Source organism: Monomorium pharaonis, chromosome 3 (assembly GCF_013373865.1).
Source record: "Monomorium pharaonis isolate MP-MQ-018 chromosome 3, ASM1337386v2, whole genome shotgun sequence".
Classification (NCBI taxonomy): Eukaryota; Metazoa; Arthropoda; class Insecta; order Hymenoptera; family Formicidae; genus Monomorium; species Monomorium pharaonis.
In genome coordinates this window covers 17,540,484-17,561,392 of record NC_050469.1, presented here as the reverse complement: position 1 = coordinate 17,561,392, position 20,909 = coordinate 17,540,484, and the positions used below count along the sequence as shown (strand labels likewise).

Genomic DNA, 20,909 nt, shown 5'->3' with positions numbered 1-20,909 from the left:
CTCCTCGAAAATCGAGCAATCGTCCGTTCTGGTCAACCACGCGTATCGTCAGATTCGTAACGCTCCGCACGATGATCGGCAGGTAAATGATCTGCGACGGCCTTTCCGAGATCTTATATCCAGGTGGCACGTTCGGTGAAAACTCGTGTATCGCGTGCACGCTTTTGTCGTTGCTGTACGCGCCCGCGGTCACGTTGCACTCTACGCGGATAATGTTTACGTTCATTATGTTGATCGACACGTCCGATTCATGCCATATTCGCGGTTCTAGTATACGCTTCGATGTGAATCCCAGGAGCGAGCCGATGTTGTTTGGTTTGCCAAAATTTATTTTGTGTGCGCATTTGATCTCGCATCTCATCGTATTATAGTTTGCGCGGATCGTTATCGGATCTTTATCCCCGCCATTACTGCTTTCAGTCGTGACATCACGTCGCGGACGTATTTGCGAAATTTCACGTTTCAAAAACTCATTAATGGCATGCAACTCGTACGATCCCTCGGGAATCGTAATCTCCGCGTTGTCTTTGCCAAAGTAAAACTTATTGTTTGAAGCATTCACTTTCGGTATCGTGTTATATGTTTCAAAGATCGCTAGACCGAGCTCGTAATCGTCATCGCTCAAATCTATAGCCGGAGAGTAGCTTGCCGCGAGAATGCTGCTCTTACCGCTCAGCGTAAGTGTCAGCGACATGTTTGAACGAATACTGAGATTAAACAGCGCAACGTCGGTCTTTAAATCGAGTGTAAAAATAGCAGACAAAGTTGTCCGCAATTTCTTTGATCGTAAGTTTGATACGACGTTCGATTGTACTCTATCTTTGTCACATCGTCCCCAAAATATCGTATGAGTTCTCTGGGTGGCCGCAGATTGCCGAAACTGTCGAAATACGCTACGTGATTTTTCCTCTTTGCGTACGCTACCCAGTGAGTACCGAGACCCTCCATCGTCCAAATTTACGATACAGCTTTCATTTTGACGCGCACCGCTCGTCGGTAGCGCGTTACGCATAAACACTCCTCTAAAATACGGGATACACAATCGTCTTGTCAATTGATGTAGTTGCATGTTCGTCGTCACACCCGCGGGTATTCTTAACGCCTCTTTGACATATTTTTTCGTTTCGCTTTTACACCTTTTCCGTACTTGAACGGGGCGAGATACAACCCTCGTCCGCCTCTGTACGGGGCGAGATACATCGGGGCAAGATACTCCGCGCCCTTCCATCGCGCGATTGTGACGTTGCAGCTCCTCGAGCTGACGTCGCGCAGCTTTGCTGTCGTTTACCACCTTTGTCACACCGGCCGCGCCGCCGATCAATGATCCGAGCGCGCCCAACATCGATAAAATTGGTAACATATTGCCTTGTCTCACTGTTGGAAATATACGTTTTTTTTTTCGTTACCTTTTTTTTCTTCTTCATATCCATACCTATCTTTGCCTTGGCTCTCATGACTGCCCAGACGACAGCAGCGGCTGCTCTTTCTCCGAGAGCCGAGTCTTTCGCGATTACGCGTTTTCATGCTTTCGCGGCGAGAATCTCGTCCGCCGCGTGTGTCAGCGTTGCTCCGAGAATACACAATGTCGTGTTCGCGGCACGCTGCATCCAGCGGATTTTTATCTCTATCGCCTTTAGCTAATCGTTTTTCCAAGTGGGTTCCCAGTCCGTAAAATTGATAACCGGGGATATGTAGCTCGAAGGGAAGCGCGTTTATCACGCGATTCAAAATGACCGCAGCCCCTTTTTACTTTTGCGACAACTGGCATTCGCTACAATTCTTGATCAACGGCGCGGGTCCGTCGATGTGCGTTTGCTGCTACGGCTGATTATAATGTTCGTTGCAGCGACGGTATTGCTGAATTTCGAAATCAACTTTTATATGGTCCGGAAGCTTGTCCCACGTGTTCGATATAGTTGCCGCACTCGTGTAACAGAACGATCTTTGGTACGAATTGTAACTGCTCAACACTCAAATTTATAATGTCAGATGGATGTGACAGTATAAGATACATGTTTGTTACTAAGCGATGCGCAATTTTACATGCCTATAAATAGTTTCGCGGGGTTTTTGTTGCCTAGTAATTTTTTATTACTTACTTTAAAAAACAGTGCGAGTACTATTATGAAAAATAGTTTTCAAGCCACGAGTGAAACGTCAAAGGGCAATAGTTTACTTGAGCATCGATGATAAGCTCAAGTGGCATCTCTACAGCTTGGGGATAAGTACCAAAATCATAAACAATGCCTTCGAAGCCGGACTGCACCGTCAGTTTGAGTTTCAACTGTGAAGCATTCACTCGTAGACACTGGTTAAAAAATTAAAAATGTGGACGTCAAATAAAACGGCACGGATTGTAAGTATTTTTATATCATTTTGATTTTTATATTATATATATAATTTTGTACTAATTTATATTAATATATTTTTTTACAGTGTTTATCTAAACCAGAGACAAGATTAATGCTGCCCAACATGCCAGCGTTGGGCTTTATTCATATAAGAAGCCGGCAGGCGCTGCGCACAGCGCAGCACTACCCCGATACATTTCCACGCCTCAACAGAAATGCCTACGTGCCCTTATCAGCAAACATCGTAAGTACCTCTTTTTCTACAAATACATTGTGGTTTTTTATAATTGATAATTTTATATTTATATATGTATTTTTCAGTGTTTTTATATATGTAATTATATGTTATTATATATGTAATTTTTTGAATCATTATTTGTTTCAGTGTTACCGTTGCGGAATCATAATCACACGCACGATCGTCCACGTCCGCGGTTACGTGGACCTGGCATATCATAAATTTAAAATACAGAGCAAGCGAGGCATGAATCAACTTTATAATAATTGGTTATGGCGCGAAAATGGAAAAAATGAGAACGAAGAGGACGATTTGTTCGATCTGTTCGATCTGCGACATCTCTTTGGAGAAGAGAGGGTTGAAGAAATAGAGATGGAACGCGACTGGGAATACGATATGTTCGCGAAAAGTTTAGTAAAATGGATTGATATGATTTACGATAAAGATTAAGAATTATATTTTTATAGATTAGCTTTATATTTTATATTTTATATTTTATATTTTTTTACATTTTTTTACTTTTTTTATTTTGGATATATATCATTGTATAATTTTATTAATATTTTAAAATATATAAAATAGATATATATATCACATATATTTTTATTTATTCATCCCTCAATCATTTTATTCATCCTGCATGCTATTCTCTTTGGTCTCACTCGCGCGACCGTCGATATATTCCTTTTCTCACTGCGTTTACACACACACACGCACGCACGCACGCACACACACACCTTCTCTAGCATACAACCGTCGATACGCTTCTTTCTCTACACGCTGTGTTCACACATAGGCGCACATACTCACGCTTTCTCTAGCATGCACACGCGTGTAAGCACCTTCTCGCATAACCGTCTTCTCTATTACGTATACACATGCGCAAGCGCCTTCTCTAGCACGCACGCACGCAGGCACGCATACGTTTCTTTCTCCGTACGCTGCGTTTCCACACACACATCTTTCTCTAGCAAGCACCTTTTCTAGCATGCACAGGGGGCACGCATACGTTTCTTTCTCCGTGCGCTGCGTTCACAAACACACACCTTCTCTATCACGCACGTGCACATGTACAAAGGCGCATTCCCATAGAGCGCACACTGCACTCACACACCTATAAATAGGACGTTCGATTCCGCTACGTAGTCAGATTCAGAAAACATGAGATTCGTGCGGCAAACTTTGACGATTTGCGTTACGAATTACGACGATAAATTACAATCGATGGGAGACGGCGGGGTGAGGCGTAAGCATGGTGCGATGCTGCCGAATATTATACGCGCCATCATTTGCGGTCCGTCAAATTGCGGTAAAACCAACGTTCTGATAAATTTGTTGGAATGTCAGCACGGTGTACATTTCGAGAACGTGTACGTGTACTCGAAATCGCTACAACAGCCGAAATATCGGTATCTGGAGAATTTGTTGTCGTCGATGGACGAGATCGGTTACTTTACGTTTTCCAATAACAGTGACGTCATTCCACCGAGCAAGGCGCGTCCAAACTCGATTTTCGTCTTCGATGACGTTGCGTGCGATAAGCACGTGGATGTCGTGAGAGAATATTTTTCAATGGGTAGACACTCGAACGTCGACTGCTTTTATCTCTGTCAGTCGTACGCGAGAATACCTAAACATCTTATACGCGACAACGCCAACCTGCTGATCCTGTTTAAGCAAGACAGTATCAACTTGAAACATGTGTACAACGATCACGTAAACACCGACATGTCGTATGATGATTTTAGTGAATTATGTCGCGATTGTTGGCAGCGTGATTATGGATTTTTGATGATAGACAAGGACAGTGCATTTGCTAACGGGCGATACAGAAGAGGATTTAACGAGTTTGCAATACCGCGGAACGGTTAGTCGTTATTGATACCTTGTCGGGGTGAAACGTGCGATCAACACTCTCTGTTAACATGGCTGAGAACAAAGATATGCGTGAGCGCGAGAAAATCGCGAAGGAGATTGAAAAAACGAGCGAATCAATTCGAAAGAAACATCGTGCTCTAAAAACCAGCAGGATCGAAGAGGATATCGCGACTAAGGGACACTTTGAACCGTTGATCGAACCGCTGCAAAAGATTATTGACAATTCCGGCGTACGCGCGATAAAAGAGGAGCCGATTGATAACGTTTCGTTCACCCGTAAACGTGAGAAAGAAGAGGGGGAAGAATATGCCAGTAAGAGAAAACGGTCGAACGTCTCGTTCGATATCTCCGCGACACCGCAAAAATCTAATCATTTACAAATTTCAAACGACGTACCAATGATAACCTCCACACCGCGTCCCACAACCGTACAACCGATAGAATCGCTTGAGAATGTTTTCGAAACGACGGATGACTCGCTTGCGACGATTGTTCGAAATCAGTTACAGACGTCGCAAGGACGAAAAGCGTTGCAAGCTCAATTTGGTCCGCTGGGTCAAAAATATGTCGTGACTGTTCTGAGCGGTAACTGAGAGAGCGATGTAGACAATATATACAGTGTTCGTCTTGAGAATAATGGAATGATGCTCGGTAATAAACATTTCGATGTGGACAACGAGAATAACATAATTATCGACAATGTACGTTACGCTGGTACACCTGGTCTTTACGAATTGATCTTCAAGAAAATCCCCGCCGATGACATCTACACAGATGATGATTTACAAAAGTACAAAAGCATATTGTTTGCTACAAACGTGCATAGACGCAATTACACCAAGGACAGTCAATTACGGAGCAACAGAGGATACAAGTACAAACACCTGATCGCACCGTTGATGTCGATCGAACCTACGCCGAAAAAGAAGAAATCTGGAAAGGGATTACCTCACGCTATGACGTTAAATGATAACGCGATCGATTACGTGCACTGGGACAATTCCAATGAACTGGTAGATCGTCTGCAATTACTCGAAGCATCGCGTCGAGCCGGTCACAACGCACACGACAACGAGATTCTGTCCATCATCGAGGAACTTCGCGAAGCGGGTCTTATTATAAATTAACCTGCGTAATCGCGAAACGTGTCAGTCGATTGATCGATGTCACCCATATCGTATCAAAATTAAAAACAATGAGTAATAACGAACGGCGAAAAGACGGTTACGAACGTTTAACGAACAATTTTGAGCGGTTCCTGAATCAACAGCGGACGGTTCAGGAACGGTTGTCGGATAGCTATCGAACGATGCAGGATCGCTATCAAACGACTCGGGAACGATTGTCGGACGGTTATCGAACGGTTGTAAATCAAGTCAGGAATAGTTACGAACGATTGTCTGATCGATCGGTACCGGAAGACAAAGAATCACTGCTGAAAGACGATAGAAAGCAGTAATAAAAGATAATTCAAACGTGAAACGAATGCGGAAGAACGGGTGCAGAACAGAAACGGAAGAGAAAAAAACAGGAAAAGAACAGAAAAAACAGGAATGGAACAGGGAAAGAACAGAAACGGAATACAAAAAACAGGAACAGAACGGGTACAGAACGGAAACAAAACGAAAAAAAAACAGGATTAAAACGGGAAAAGAACAAACGGAACAGAACAGAACAGAAAAAAACAAGAACGGAACGGGTACAGAACGGAAACGGAACAGAAAAAAACAGTATCAGAAAGGGAAAAGAACAGAAACGGAACAGAACTGAACAGAAAAAAACGGGAACAGAACAGACAAAGAACGGAAACGGAATAGAAAAAACAGGAACGATCCATGAAACCGTTAAAATCCAATATTAGTTCCGAAAGGCGACGACTCGTCGAGGAACTGCATGCTCCGACGAGAAGAAATTTTCAACGAAGACACGTCATAGTTCGAGGCTACGACGATCTATGGCAGGCTGATATCGTCGAGATGATTCCGTACTCACGTTTCAACGGAGGCTACCACTACATACTCACCGTCATCGATGTGTTAAGCAAGCACGCGTGGGCCGTTCCGCTCAAGAACAAAGGACACAGCTGATACTATCGTCGAGATAATTCGAGAGAGCGCAAGATGCCCGAAAAATTTACCGACTGATAAAGGAAAAGAGTTTTACAATGCCGATGTGCAGAAAATATTGAAAAAACATGATATCAATCATTATTCCACGTACTCGGTAATGAAGGCATTGGTCGTCGAACGGTTTAACCGTACGCTGAAAAACGACATGTGGAAGAAGTTTACACTCAATAGCAATTACAAGTGGATTGACCTGTTACCGGATCTCGTGTCAAATTACAACTCTCAGAAACATCGGTATGCGACCCGTCGACGTAACCCCTGCTGTGGCTGAAAGACTCTTGAATATGGTGTACAGCTCGATAAAGATTGCTGGCCGAGCGAAATTTAAAGTCGGTGATTCTGTACGCGTGAGCAAATTCAAGACAGTATTTGAAAAGGGTTACACACCGAATTGGACAATCGAGATGTTTAAAATTATTAAAGTACAGCATACCAATCCCGTAACTTATTTACTAGAGGATTATCGCGGAACATCTATAGTTGGAGTGTTATACGAGTACGAGTTGCATCGTGCGATTCACCCGGACGTGTATCTCGTGGAGAAAGTATTGTGCAGAAAGGGTGACAAGGTTTACGTCAAGTGGTTGGGATTCGATGGATCACATAATTCGTGGATTCACAAAGACAAAGTCATCTAAGAATATTTTCTTTATTATAATCATATAAAAGTGTAATGTAAACTTATAAAAATAAAAATACAGTTTTTTTATAAGTATATACGAGACTTCTTTATTACCTATCCATCCATTCATCATCCTTAATACATTTTCTTATTAATACGTATTATAAAATGTATAATGTAATCAACTTTAATTAATTTTTAATAGAAAATTAACATATAAAATGCATACTATAAAATACAAATTACAATAGTATAAAAAGACTCACAAAAATACATAAAATGTAATATATGTGTATAATATAAAATACATGAAGCGCTAAATGTAAAATTATAAAATAAGTATAAAATGTAAAAAATAAAAAATATAAACTATAAAATATATGAAACGCTAGATGTAAAATTAACAAATATATGTAAAATATACCATAAAATACATGGAATATAAATTACAAGTACATCAGGCGCAAAATATATACAAATATATTATAGGGATATCCGATAATGTCCCCACGGTAACGTTTCGATCGAATCGGGTATGAGATATCTCTTGTCGTCGTACGGACTTAGAGCAATTTTCGTTTCGGACACCGTGTATACTTCGTGTAACTTGGATCGTATACACGACTGGCGACGCGTCATCTCGATCTCATCTCTCAAACAGCGGGTGTAATCTTCGAACGTTATGGCTCGCGCTATTACGTTATTCTTGACACCTTTCGCTTTTTTGGTGTCCTTTTTCCCGTTCACCTTCAACGCGTACATTTTTGCTCTAAGTCCGACGAATTCAGTCCTTATCGCACCATTGTTTTCATCTTTCATTAGACCTGGTATTTTTTTATTTTTAAGAGGCATACCGTTGTCGACTGGATAATCGCTCGTGTCGAACCTAGCAATATCGCGTTTCATCGTCTCATAAACATCATCGCACTCGATCGTCGTATACAAGACTGTCGGTGTCAGTGTACATGACTTTACATTTGTCGCGATACAAAGGTACCATATACTCATGATGAAATTCGTACAGTCTTAGAAATATCTAAAATGCACATGCCTACATATATCGGTTTGTTGAATTTCACCTTGAGTTTTTTTAGTTCGACGGCAATAAGATTCTCTGAAAAAAAGCTACGACTATGAAAATTTGGTTTCGCGATCATTGCCTCCGCACCGTACTGACCCTTCCATTTCGTCAATAATTTAACGTCAACGTGATTACGCACATTCTCCATGGTTTTCCGGAATACCGCGTTGTTCATTAATTTATACAAGTTTTTTTCAAAATCATTTTTGGCGCGAGTTCGGAATTGCGTGTTTAATTCTATGTATTTACAGAGCCATGGAGATTGTGCGAATTTTAATACGCGGTGTATCTTCGCGATACAAAGACTGTGACGCATACACTGCTGTAGGTTTCGGTAATGTATGATGTAACGCTCTTTATCGTAGAGCGTGGCGAGAAGTTTACATTCTCGCTTGCCGGGTGGTTTATCGCGCGTCGGGCAGAAAGGTAGGTCAGTGTGCCGATCATGAAGGTCTCGAGGATATTTGAGATCGACCTCCAGAATGTATCCCGTGGTTGAATCCGGAGCGATAGCGTTCACATCGAAATTTGAAACGTACTCGACCTATTGAAATTCAGTGTAGGGTAACGGCTGACACATCGCCCAGCCGTACAAATTATTAACGTCAAAGTATATAAGGTACGACGATGGTTTCGATGGGTCGTACGTCTGCATGTACTTGTTGTTAACCTGTGCGTATCTGCCTGAACATTGACTCAGACCACCGCGTATACTGCGTTCGATAAACATTACCATGTCTATGTCCGTAAGCAATTCAAAAGTAATGTCGGTATATTTTAACATAGCGTCCCACGTGTATCCAGGGAGAGTGTAATAATGCGCGGGATCGAGACCGTAACTTTCTAAACATTTATCACGGAAATTTTCAAAAATCTCGGCTAACAACAAGACATCCGTTTTCAAATATAGATCGCTGTATTCACCCAACGTTCGAATTGAGAACCGATGCCAGACGTTGACGGCGTGTGCGTAATCGCTCTCGGATACTGTGTCGGAGGTCAGAAAACTATAAAAGGATTTGAGTCGTGGTAAACATGTGTCTTCCAATTTTTCGACGCGGTCAACGTACTCGTATGGAAATACGCCTTTTCGTGTCAATAAATCAAATTCTGCGTCGGATAAGTGTGAAAATTCGGAACGTACAATTTTTAGATTTTCTTTACCCAGAAATGATACTAATTTTTCGAGACTAGTATTAAAAAATTTATATGAATCTATAAATCGTAACTTTATGTGATTGTGTGGGTCTAATTTATCGGCGGTACTAATGACATGTTTTGTAAAAGAAATATATTTTTCTTTCTTGATGAGTAATAAGTCAATTTTCCCTTTGAACGCTGTGGCTATTTCCTTGATAATAAAATGAGAATCGTATCCGGATAAATTATGGAAGACTACCGGTATGTACAACACATTTTGATAATATAAGTTACAAAGCGAATGCGCGGTAACGACCGGTCAGATGGCAATGATCGCGCACCCGCTTATCATCCGGCGCGAACGGTTTTTCGCAAATATGACAATGTGTCGCGCTACGGTATGCCTCTAATTATTCTTTCGATAACGTCCCCATGGGGACATTGGCGCATAATCGAATCTTAACGTTATGTGCTAAATGTTCGAGTTGCTTAGCGAACCACGTGACACAATCTTTATCGCGACGAAACCGATACATGGATAACGCATTATCATATGAGCATCGCACATAATACGCTATGCTAAATACCTCGTGTTGTTGGTAGGCGTATGTCGTCGGCTCCGTGTCAGGTTGCATCTTCCGCAGCACACACTCGAGATCGGCGTATACGACGAAGGGCACTCGTTCCTTGTTGTGTAAGTTGCGGAAGCTCAGCCACTTATTCTTTTCATTTGGTAGTTCGTCAGCACAGTCATTTAACTTTTGGCAGTCTACATTGTGCAATTGTAACTTTTCATCGGAACTGAAGTAATGTAGACATCTGTAAATAACAAAAAAAACATATATGTTTACTGCTATTTGAAACAATTTATAAACACATTCATGAAGAATTATTACTTACCGATCGCAAATGTATTTCTTGCATACATGTTTGCTCAATTGCGATCCCACCAGGCGGGACAGATTTTTGATCCATGTAAAGTGACCCACGTTGTTATTCCCTGGATCTTGCACATACAAAAGATTGACATGCTTCTCCCTTTTGTTATCCTCTTCAATCCCGTACACGTTGACCGACACGTCGTTGAGTCTCTCAAATTTCCCAATGTCTTTTAATGTAACGGGAAACTTGATGTCGTCGAACTTTAAGACCGTCGTATAATGAGGGTACGACGACTCCAGCCCTGTGTTTCTTTCTACAGGATGCAGAGCGGCGACCACTGACCATGCAAAGCATGCATTGTCCTTTGATTTAACGTTCACAACTGTTTTTTTCAACATTATTTCTCGCGGCAATGTCACGTAACATCCCGCGTGTACAGGATTAAACTTGTTCACATTTACAGTTAAATTGAGAATTCGTGAAAGCGCCCACCCGCTATCGCGTTCTTGGAACTCTTCAAGCGACGCTAACGTGGGCTCGATGACACGCCGCTTGTACCATTCGTCTAAATCCGACGTTTGAAAGAGTTCACAATTTTTTGTGGTGATACTCTTATTAGCGCTTTTTTCACCAGTCACAAATACACCGTTGAACGCGGTGTACACTTTTACACAGTTGTGTCTTTGTAGAGCGTCTCGCACACTCTCGAGCACTATACCTCCGGCGTCTTCGAGAAACTGTCGCGGCTCGATATAGTTAGTATTAATAACCGCACCGGTCAGAACGCGATTCTCGAACGCGGTATCTATCTCGCGCCACACGAGTCTTTCCGCGTTATCATTCGCGTAATCACCGCCGACGGGCACGAAACGTCTTTGTAATCTTGTCTTTTCACCCTCGAGTCGCGCAATTCTCGCCACTAACGATTGTTTATACCCGACGGCGAGCCGAGGACGCTTGACGCGGCTATGTTCCTCGAGCCGTTGTATACACTTATCACATCGCTGCAACCACGTAAAACACTCGCCCAAAGTAGCGACTCTGTTCGCTTGCTCCAAGAGCTCGCGTTCCTCTAAATCGAATTGTTCCATGTTTTAGCGTCTTCTCGCACTTTTTAAATCACGTTACATTCTTCAACGAAGCACTTGCACGTGACACGTCTACATGATTTGCAGTGTTGCACCGAATCTTGCACTTCATAGTGCATTTTCTTGCATTCTTTTTCACGCAGAATGAAAACACACGCTCTCATTATATGCTCAAAATTATCATTATTCTCATCGTCTTTATAATCATAACGATTGCAAGCATTTAGAAAATCCTTGTATATGTGCAACATATTTGTTATATTAGGATTTTTTAAGAACACTTTAACCATATTATTTATCAACAATTTGATACACTTTCCAATACCAGCAGGAATTTTAATGTACATAGTATCGTATACACGTAGCATCTTTTTAGCGATTTCATCATTCGGACACTGATTCAATATCATGGTATATATTTCCTGTCTCACGTGATAAGGCCAGGGATAAATAGATTCATTCTTTATACACATTCTATGTATCGCAACGCGTTCAAGCGTTCCACGTATACCAAGTTCTCGATCGCGTATAAATTGCACTGGTGATATTCGTTTATTGTTAAGAACATATTTGATATCTTCAATATCCTTCTCATCCATGTTGTACGGTTATGTATTTAAAGTCTTTACAAGCCGCACACTGGGCACATGTTGCGTGGAATTATCACGTACATGGATTGACGGCAATTCGAGCAAGCCCGATGATCCAAATTTTCCAGCCAATCCGTTTGATGCTCCCTAACAGCACTCATCCCTTCTCTAACGTCCCACATGTCAATCATACACTCGGCACAGAAAGCTAGAGCACCACCCGTAGAACAAAAGAAAAATATCGCAATGTTCGGAACATTCGTTCAAGTTGAGAAAATCTTCGTGTGAAACAAATTTTTCCACGCGATCGACAACGTCAATGGAATAGCTCGTAGAATCACTAACATCGGAAGACTAAACTGTCTTCATCATCCTCGTAGGAATTTTTGAAATCATCAACTATCATGTCTTCATCGTTGGAGTTTTCGTAATCACTGCCTGCGATATCAATATCTTCTTTATCGTCCGCGATATTCACAATTTCTATATCGTCCGCGATATTCACAATTTCTATATCGTCCGCGATATCCACAATTTCTGTATCGTCTACGATATCAACAATTTGTTCATCGTCCGCGATATTCACAATTTCTATATCGTCCGCGACATCTATAATGTCCACTTCATTTAACTGATTAGCCATTGTTCAAGTTATAATTCATGATACTTAGGAATTAATTCACTTTGACTCGGTCGGGTTGGAGACTTTACGCTTACTGTGGCACCGTGCTCTTCCGGACCAATTATATTTCACTCTTAGCCCTTTGTCTCGTGCATTTGTTTATAGTTATGCATAGTTTCCCGCTTAGAGCTGCCGGGCGATAAATGTCGATCAAATGTTTAGATATTTTAGCTGCCGGTGTTCACTACCGATTTATTATCTAGAAATTTAAGCTGCCGACGGTTCGGCGCTCCGTACGATAAACATTCGCTAATTTGTTTATAACGAGCCGCTACCTCTAACAAGAGCGCTAAGCAGGGAAATAACACCGCGACAGGAAGAAACGTGTCGAATTATTAGCTGCCGACGGTTCGGCGCTCCTTATCGCGATAAAAAATTTGTTTATAACAAACCGCTACCGGATATGGTCAGCGATTTTTGTTTATAGCTATTCTAAGAGCTGTCGAATAAATTTATCAGCTACCGACGATTCGGCGCTCCGTACGATAAATATTCTTAGAAATTTGTTTATATCAGGTTGCAACTCGCATATTATTTTATTTAGAAATGTTTATACAAGTAAGCGACAGAAAGACCCATACCCATAAATAAAAATTGTTTATACCTTATTACTACTTCTAGCCGCAGGGCCTAATTGTTTATATCACGTTGCAATTCGCATATAGTTTTACTTAGAAATGTTTATACTGATAAGCAGTGACCGGCAAGTAATTGTTTATATCTGGTTACAACTGAGATTACATAAAAGTTTATACTGATAAACGGCTACCGACTGGTATTTGTTTATATCAAGTTACAACTGACTTGTAGTTTACATAAATGTTTATACTGATAAGCTGCGATCGACTGGTATTTGTTTATATCAAGTTACAACTAGTATGTCGTTTACACAAATGTTTATACTGATAAGCGGCCGCACCCGTTTGTGTGATGTCATCCCCCTCCCCCGCGTGACGTCATACCCCCCGTGACGTCATACCCCTCCCCGCAAATACCCCCCGCCCCTCACCCCCCTCGGAGCCCCGTAGTCAGAACCACCCTCCTATTCCTACTCAATTTAATTACATTTGTGTGTAATTTAAATACATTTTAATTTTTATTCGAATTGTGTTAATGACAAAGAGAACGTAAGAGTATATATACTGTACATACTGCAAGAATAATATATTGTGTATCTAGCGGCGAAAGCGACATTTTTTAAACGAGCGTGAAGTTTGCCTTCTGCTTGGGCGGCAAATATATTTAACATTTTATTTGTAAATTAAATTTACATGTATGGAATAACAAAGAAATATTTGTCGTTTATGTAAAAACGTATCTTTTTTAATAATTGTTTCTTTTATAGAATTTTTTCTTTTACACAGATAAATTTTTAAAAGTTTGGAAAAAAGTTAACAAGTTAAAGTTTATGTATTTCAAAAATGTCTAGTTAAAATTAAGAATTAAAATTTAAAATTAAAAGAGTTAAAAATGTTGTCTACAAAATAAAGAAACAAATACGTTGGCTTATTAAAAAATAATTTTTTTAATTAAATGCAATAAAATTGTGAAACTTGTTCCGCAGCATACAACACAAGTATAAAATGTAATATAAATATCCAATAAAAATTAAAACATTAATTTAAATTAACGTTTAATTGAAAAAAATCAAGCATTAAAATTCTCTAATCTGTATTTTTAGTTGAAAATTAAAATCTGTATTTTCTCAATCAACTAAAAAACTTTAACATCCAATTTTTTATTGTACTAGAACAAGACAGGCGCGCGCTACGCGCGCGCCATTTGTTCAATTTATATGTATACGTACACTGAAAGAAAAATAACATATTCAATAAGATATGTTATTGCGGGCTGCCAACTACAGATATACTCTATACAATAATATATGCTATTGCAGTATCAACATTGTACTTGCATTAATAGTAAATATTATTGTATTGAGTATTTTATGTAGTTCGTAGCTCGCAATCACTTATGTTATTGGCTATATTACATTTTTTTCTGTGTGTATACATATATGCTTATATACATTATATGTATATAAGTATGCATATATATTTATATGTATACGAGATATATAAATAAATATATATTTCTATTTCTATTTCTATTTATTTATTTTATTTTTTTATTTATTTTTATCTATTTATTAATTTTCTAACTACCCATCTGTTTATTATTTGTTTATCAGTTTTCCAGCCATCTAGGTTTTTTTTTTTTTTGATATCGGGGGGGAAATCCTCATGGATAACCTACGACTTTCAGTGAAGGTTATGCCGGACTCTTACCGACTAAAACCCCCTCGGGTGTCTTTGTTTTAACGCTTGGGAATACCTTGGAAATCATAATGGGTTATTTCCAGGGTATCTTTTTGTATAGAACTATTCTGTTAGAAGTTCTGTCACCAAGTATGTGGAAGAAAATCTGGTTTTTTCTTGAATGATTTTCAAGAAAAAGGAAATTCTTATATGTAGTAAAGTAGGGACACCATCCTACTAAACTTTTAAGTTGCACAGAACTATTCTATTGATAGTTCCGTCACCAGGAATGTGGAAAAAAACCTGGTTGAAGAAAAGGAACCAGTGAATCACTTTCCCGTTCATTATCGTTGTATACATCTCAAGAGAAACGAAGTCGACAATGATGTCAATTTTTATCCCCGTTAAGTACTTCGCGTTATAAATATCTATTCAATTATCGTCTATCTACTTAATCTATGTTATTGATTTATTTTTAATCTATTTATTTTTCTTATTTCCCATGTATCTATCTTTATTAATCAGTTTATTTCTTATGTATCTATAGTTTTTATCTACGTTCTTAATAATACAAATAGTTAAAAACGAAAAAATAATAAATGTTATAAATATATTTCTTTATATACATAATTTTTAACATTATTATTATCTCGTTGTTTACCTAGATAAATTTTTAATGCTTGCCAAGAACGAACTCGCGAAAAAGCAACATAAAGTTGTCCATGATTAAAAACATCTTTGCGAAGATCTATTCCTACTCTATCAAATGTTTGTCCTTGAGATTTATTAATTGTCATAGCAAAGGCTATTTTTATCGGAAATTGTCTTCTTTTAAATGTAAAAGGATATACATTTTCACAGTATAATGTTATACGATTTAAAAAAACAATATCTCCTGTTTTATCACCAGTTAAAATCTTGCATTTCAATAAATGATCGCCAAGTTCTATGATCATTAATCTAGTACCATTACAAAGTCCTTCATTGATGTTAAGGTTTCTTATTAACATAATAATACAATTTAATCTTAAGATTAAATATTTAAACGTAATTCATGAGGAGAAAGACATGATGGAGACAAACTATTTAAATATTCTGGTAATAAAGATTCACCAATATCACCATTATCACCGCAGTTTACAGCACTATCTACACTTGTATAAATTCGTTCTTCTGTTACATTTAGTAATTCAACAACTCGTTTATTAATTTCGTCTACATCAATATTTCTCGCTGAAAGTATCGCACATTTAGCTATCTTATTAAAATCTCTTTTTTGTATTAAATCACCATATATATCTGTAACAATATCTGCATCAGATGGAGCTATGCAACATTCAGGAATTTGAATATTGTCATTAGAATCATTCAATTTCCCATCACCCATTTCTATTAAAAATTTTGCAAATTCAATTTCATTTAGAGAAACTCGCATGTTTTGTATTAAAGAAAACTTTTTAAAATATTTCCATATGTTACTAAATTTAATAGAAAGATTTATAATTTCACTTCGAGTACCTCGTACTTTAATTGGAAGAAGTTGTCTAAAATCACCACCCAATATAACAATTTTTCCACCAAATGGTAAATCATTATTCATAATATCACGGAGTGTTCGATCCATAATATCTAGAGCATATCGTGGTGCCATGGGAGCTTCATCCCAAATAAAGACATCTATTTTTTTTAAATACTGAGCTTCTTTAGATTGAATTTTAATGGCAGATGATGAATCGGCAAATAATGGAACTGGTAATCCAAAAGTTTTATGAATGGTTTTTCCAGCAGGAAGTAACGTTGCTGCAATGCCTGTGAAAGCCATTGTACATACACGTTTATTTTTAATTTGAGCTAAATAATAAATGGTTGTATATATAAATGTTTTACCAGTTCCTCCTGGACCATCAATATAATAACAATTATCATTATTATAACTATAATTATCTAATTTGTTTAAAATTAAGTCAACTATATCTTTTTGCTTTTCATTTAATTGATTATATTGTCTAGTACCAATTTCCATAGCTTGTTCTAATGTCACGTAATCCTCCTCTTCGTTATTTTCTGCTAATTGTTCCATTTGTGGAAAATCAGCAAAGCTTTTTCCTTCAGCTAAAAGCATAGCATTAATTTGTTCGTAAGCTTTTCTTTGTCCTTGTAGTGTACCGAGATGTCTTATATAATCTTCCGATATTGCTACCTTAAAACTTTTCCAAAGTTGTTCAGGATGTAATGGTTGACAATGTAATAAAATGCGTACAAATAATTTACGTAATTGTCGTGGCATCATCCACTCAACAGCTTCATTCATAGCTCGTATCCATTCATCATCATCTTCAATTAAACCTAAAGCTAAACATGTCTCTGAAAATGTTTGATAAGTTTCTCCATTTACAGTTCTTAAATTATTAAAACTTGTAGCTCCTTTAATAGTTAGTAATAATAATCGTAAATGAAATAATTCTATTTGTGTTGGACTCACAGAATACATACGACCTATGCAATTAAAATAATTATGCCGTTTTACCCAGTGTGATACATTTTTGCCGTTAATTTTTTCTTTTTTGAAAGTATAATAGTGTGGAATTTCTGTATATAAATATTTTCTTGCTTCTGTGTCACGTAAATTTAGTGCGAAATAATCAATTAACATAGTGACTTGATTTACAGCAGTAGTCATTGCTTCTTCAATGGAATCATTTTCAATAATTACATTTTGTTCATTTGGCAAATGAACTGGTAAACGAATTATAGAATGACTTTTATCTTGTAACTTTTTACCGAGTATACGCCAGCTAGCTTCTACAGGTCCTACGTAACGAGCTTCGATGTAATCATGTATTTCATCATGATTAATAACTGTATTATTTGTTATTGGTTCAATTGTTATAGCAGCAGCATCATGACCTTTATATATATACTTATATAAATATTTAACCGACTTAATGCTGGAAACTATTTCAACATTAATATGGCAATTGAATATAATCGACAAAATAGGACAATATGGAACAACGTTACGATTATCAACTGTATATCCGCCGGGACGTTCAAAAGTTGTACCAGTATTTCGTCGACGATAGTAAGGATAACCATCTTCATCCATCTTGGTTTCCTCCAGAAAATTTCTCGGATAACGCTTTGAGCATTGTCCATTTACTAAACACCAATTGGCACAAGGTCCGTGTATCATATGTTTCATAACTATATTATGTAAATTACAATTTTCTGTTGGATCAGGAATTTCTGCAGATATATATTTATCGACAATTTGTGGAGTTGTTATTTTAAAATTATGTTTTAAAGTTATTAACATATGCATATGAGGCAAACCTCGTTTCTGGAATTCAATGACATATACATATGCTGCTACTTCACCAAAAAAATTTTGTTTAGTAATCAAGTTTATTAAATAATCTTTTTTAATATTAAAAACACGTGTACAAATATCAGGTCTATCAGAAGCTTGTTGATCATACAAGAGATTTTCTTCAATTTCACGCCATTTTGGATTACAAGTCATTGTGATAAAAAGATCTGGTTTACCAAATTTAGCAACAATTGCCATTGCATCTTGATAATTTTGTAACATATTACGTGGTAAACCGATAAATGTAGAAGGAAGTATAACCATTTTCCCAATATGCCCATTTAAATTATTTGCCATATTTTGCATATAATCAATTAAACCCTGATATGTTTCAGAGCGTAATTCTTTTTGATGAGCTCTACAAAAATTCATTCTATCTTTTTCAATTTTTACATAATTATCTACAAGCCATTGTTGGAATAAACGTCGTCCTAATAAGAAAACATTAAAGTCATCACGAATAGCCATGCGATGCTTAATATATTGTCCTCTAGTTATTCGTCTATTACTGTTTAATTTTTTTAAATGACAATGCCATCCTTGAGTACCATATGGATAAAACAATGGATATATCCATGGTTCAACATTTGGATCCATAGTACTAACGCTTTGTAAAGTTTTAGTATTTTTATTGCGTATTGTAACATATGATTCTGGGATTTCTCCATCTGCAGTTGTAGAAAAAACGGCAGCAACTTCATTTATTCTTTGGATATTATATCGACGTCGATCCATTTCAGGTTTTAAAGTAAATATTAATTGTAATTCTGGTATCGACTCATTAGATAGTAAATGTTGTTGATTTTCTAATTCTTCACTCATCATTTGATATGATTTAGCAAAAATGTTACATTCTCTCATTACATGCTCAAGATTTTGTAAGATTTCGAAATCTAAATTCGAATTTTCATTAAAACGGTGATTTATAGCTTCATTTGGATCGACAATAAAAAGTTGCCCATAAGTTGGACTTTCATTTTGTGCAGCGTATAATGCTGTATTAATTTGATAATATATTTGCCCCTGTATTTTAAAACAATATGGACCAGGTCGGTCATTTTGAAAATTAATCAAATTAGCATTAAATGACGCAAATGAAAATGAAGAATTATAACTACGAATATGTTGAAAGAAGTTATTAGATTTTGCGTGATGTCCATCGAATAAAGCACGTAAAAAATGAGGGAATGTAGGTAAAGGTTCAAGATCTACTGCTCCATGATTGCAACAATCATGAAACGAATTACCTTTATTAGAAACTTTTTCAACAGCAAAATGTTTAGCATTGCAATGAACACATAATACATTCATAGGACCAATATAATGTTGAACTAAATCATTGTTTAATACCATATTATTAATAATTAAAGGGTATGTTTTTTTACGTAACCGATAACGAGATTGATATTCCGCACATGTAGTACGTTGTGTTACATAATTAGTAGACGATGTACTGGCAATACAAATAGTATCAGACATTTCATTTATTATTACATTATTTTTATTAACTGCTGTTTTTATAATTTGTCGCCGTTTATATTGAGCTTGTGCTTTATTTTCACGACGTTGTTGTTGCAATTTCTTTTGTTCTTCTATACTATATTTTATTGTTCGTCTAGGCATTTTATTAAAATATTAACAAATGTGTAAGAATATATAGTAAATAATTATTAAATAAATATTAAAAATTGTTTCTTTTAATCAATCTTTTAAACTAATTTTTTTAATTAAAAATGATTGTTATCATCATCATTATTATTATCATCATCATCATCATCATCATCATCATCATCATCATCATCATCATCATCATCACTATCATTATCATTATCATTATCATTATCATTATCATCATCATCATCATTATTATTATTATTGGTACTAATCGGTAATAAAAGTAATAGTTTATTGTTAAGTTTAGAGATAAATAAAATATAATAAAATAAAATAAAAGAATATATGTATTTATGCTCTATATTATGTAATATATTGTGTAATATATTATTAAGATTAATCCGTTTTTATGTTTTAATATAAGAACATATGAAAAAGAGAATCATTGAAAGTGACTAAAGAAATAACATTACTTTCAGCGCAGCTCTTATAGCAGAAATTATTATTTTGTTTTCCCCAAAATTGAATGGTGGAACCTATATTTAATTATATATAAGTAATTTTGGCTTTTAATGCTTTTTAATTTTTTGAAACATATATAAAATATATGTATATAATTACAGTTATGCTGTCGCGATAAACGTTACCCTCGTAACAAAAATATGTTAATTGTAACTATGGTCATCTTACCCAAGTTTACCCTATTCGAATTCTGGCTGAAATGTCTTTTTCTCGTAACAAATTTATTTACAGTTAGGGAAAACAAGGGAACAGATGCTTGTTAGTATCACACAAGTAAATATTAGCATGAAGATTTAGATTTAATCAAATAGACATATTCTACATGAATTGTGTTTTCATATATTCAAAATATATTCTCTTATTTTATATTTATGTTAAAATTGGTCCTTAAAATTTTTTAATTAAAATTCAATATGTTTACTTGTTATTTTAATATATTACTGCGTTGTGTTAATTCAAATGAA

The 20,909-nt window shown here is 36.8% G+C and overlaps 4 protein-coding genes across 5 annotated transcripts; 2 read left to right on the top strand and 2 right to left on the bottom strand.

Moving 5' to 3' along the window:
- Nucleotides 1–422: 422 nt before the first annotated feature.
- LOC118644713 lies at nt 423–6,028 on the top strand. 2 transcript variants are annotated; one of them, XM_036283876.1, is made up of 2 exons: nt 423–2,595; nt 2,737–6,028. In XM_036283876.1, the coding sequence occupies exon 2, from the start codon at nt 5,109–5,111 to the stop codon at nt 5,592–5,594; it is 486 nt and encodes a 161-aa protein (XP_036139769.1). In that variant the 5' UTR covers nt 423–2,595; nt 2,737–5,108; the 3' UTR covers nt 5,595–6,028. The 2 variants fall into 2 exon arrangements, with proteins under 2 accessions (XP_036139769.1, XP_036139768.1); XM_036283875.1 differs by having other exon boundaries at nt 2,457–2,595.
- On the top strand, nt 5,663–7,234 carry LOC118644645. The gene is made up of 2 exons (XM_036283635.1): nt 5,663–5,922; nt 6,823–7,234. The coding sequence occupies exons 1-2, from the start codon at nt 5,663–5,665 to the stop codon at nt 7,232–7,234; spliced, it is 672 nt and encodes a 223-aa protein (XP_036139528.1).
- Nucleotides 7,235–7,683: 449 nt separating this feature from the next.
- On the bottom strand, nt 7,684–8,251 carry LOC118644715. Its single transcript, XM_036283878.1, has one exon. It carries the CDS (start codon nt 8,224–8,226, stop codon nt 7,702–7,704), a length of 525 nt encoding a protein of 174 aa, XP_036139771.1. The 5' UTR covers nt 8,227–8,251; the 3' UTR covers nt 7,684–7,701.
- Nucleotides 8,252–15,972: 7,721 nt separating this feature from the next.
- Nucleotides 15,973–19,131, bottom strand: LOC118644644. The gene is made up of 4 exons (XM_036283634.1): nt 18,384–19,131; nt 16,953–18,143; nt 16,458–16,616; nt 15,973–16,328 (listed from the first exon to the last, which is right to left on the bottom strand). Exons 1-4 carry the CDS (start codon nt 19,129–19,131, stop codon nt 15,973–15,975), a joined length of 2,454 nt encoding a protein of 817 aa, XP_036139527.1.
- Between the last annotated feature and the right edge of the window lie 1,778 nt (nt 19,132–20,909).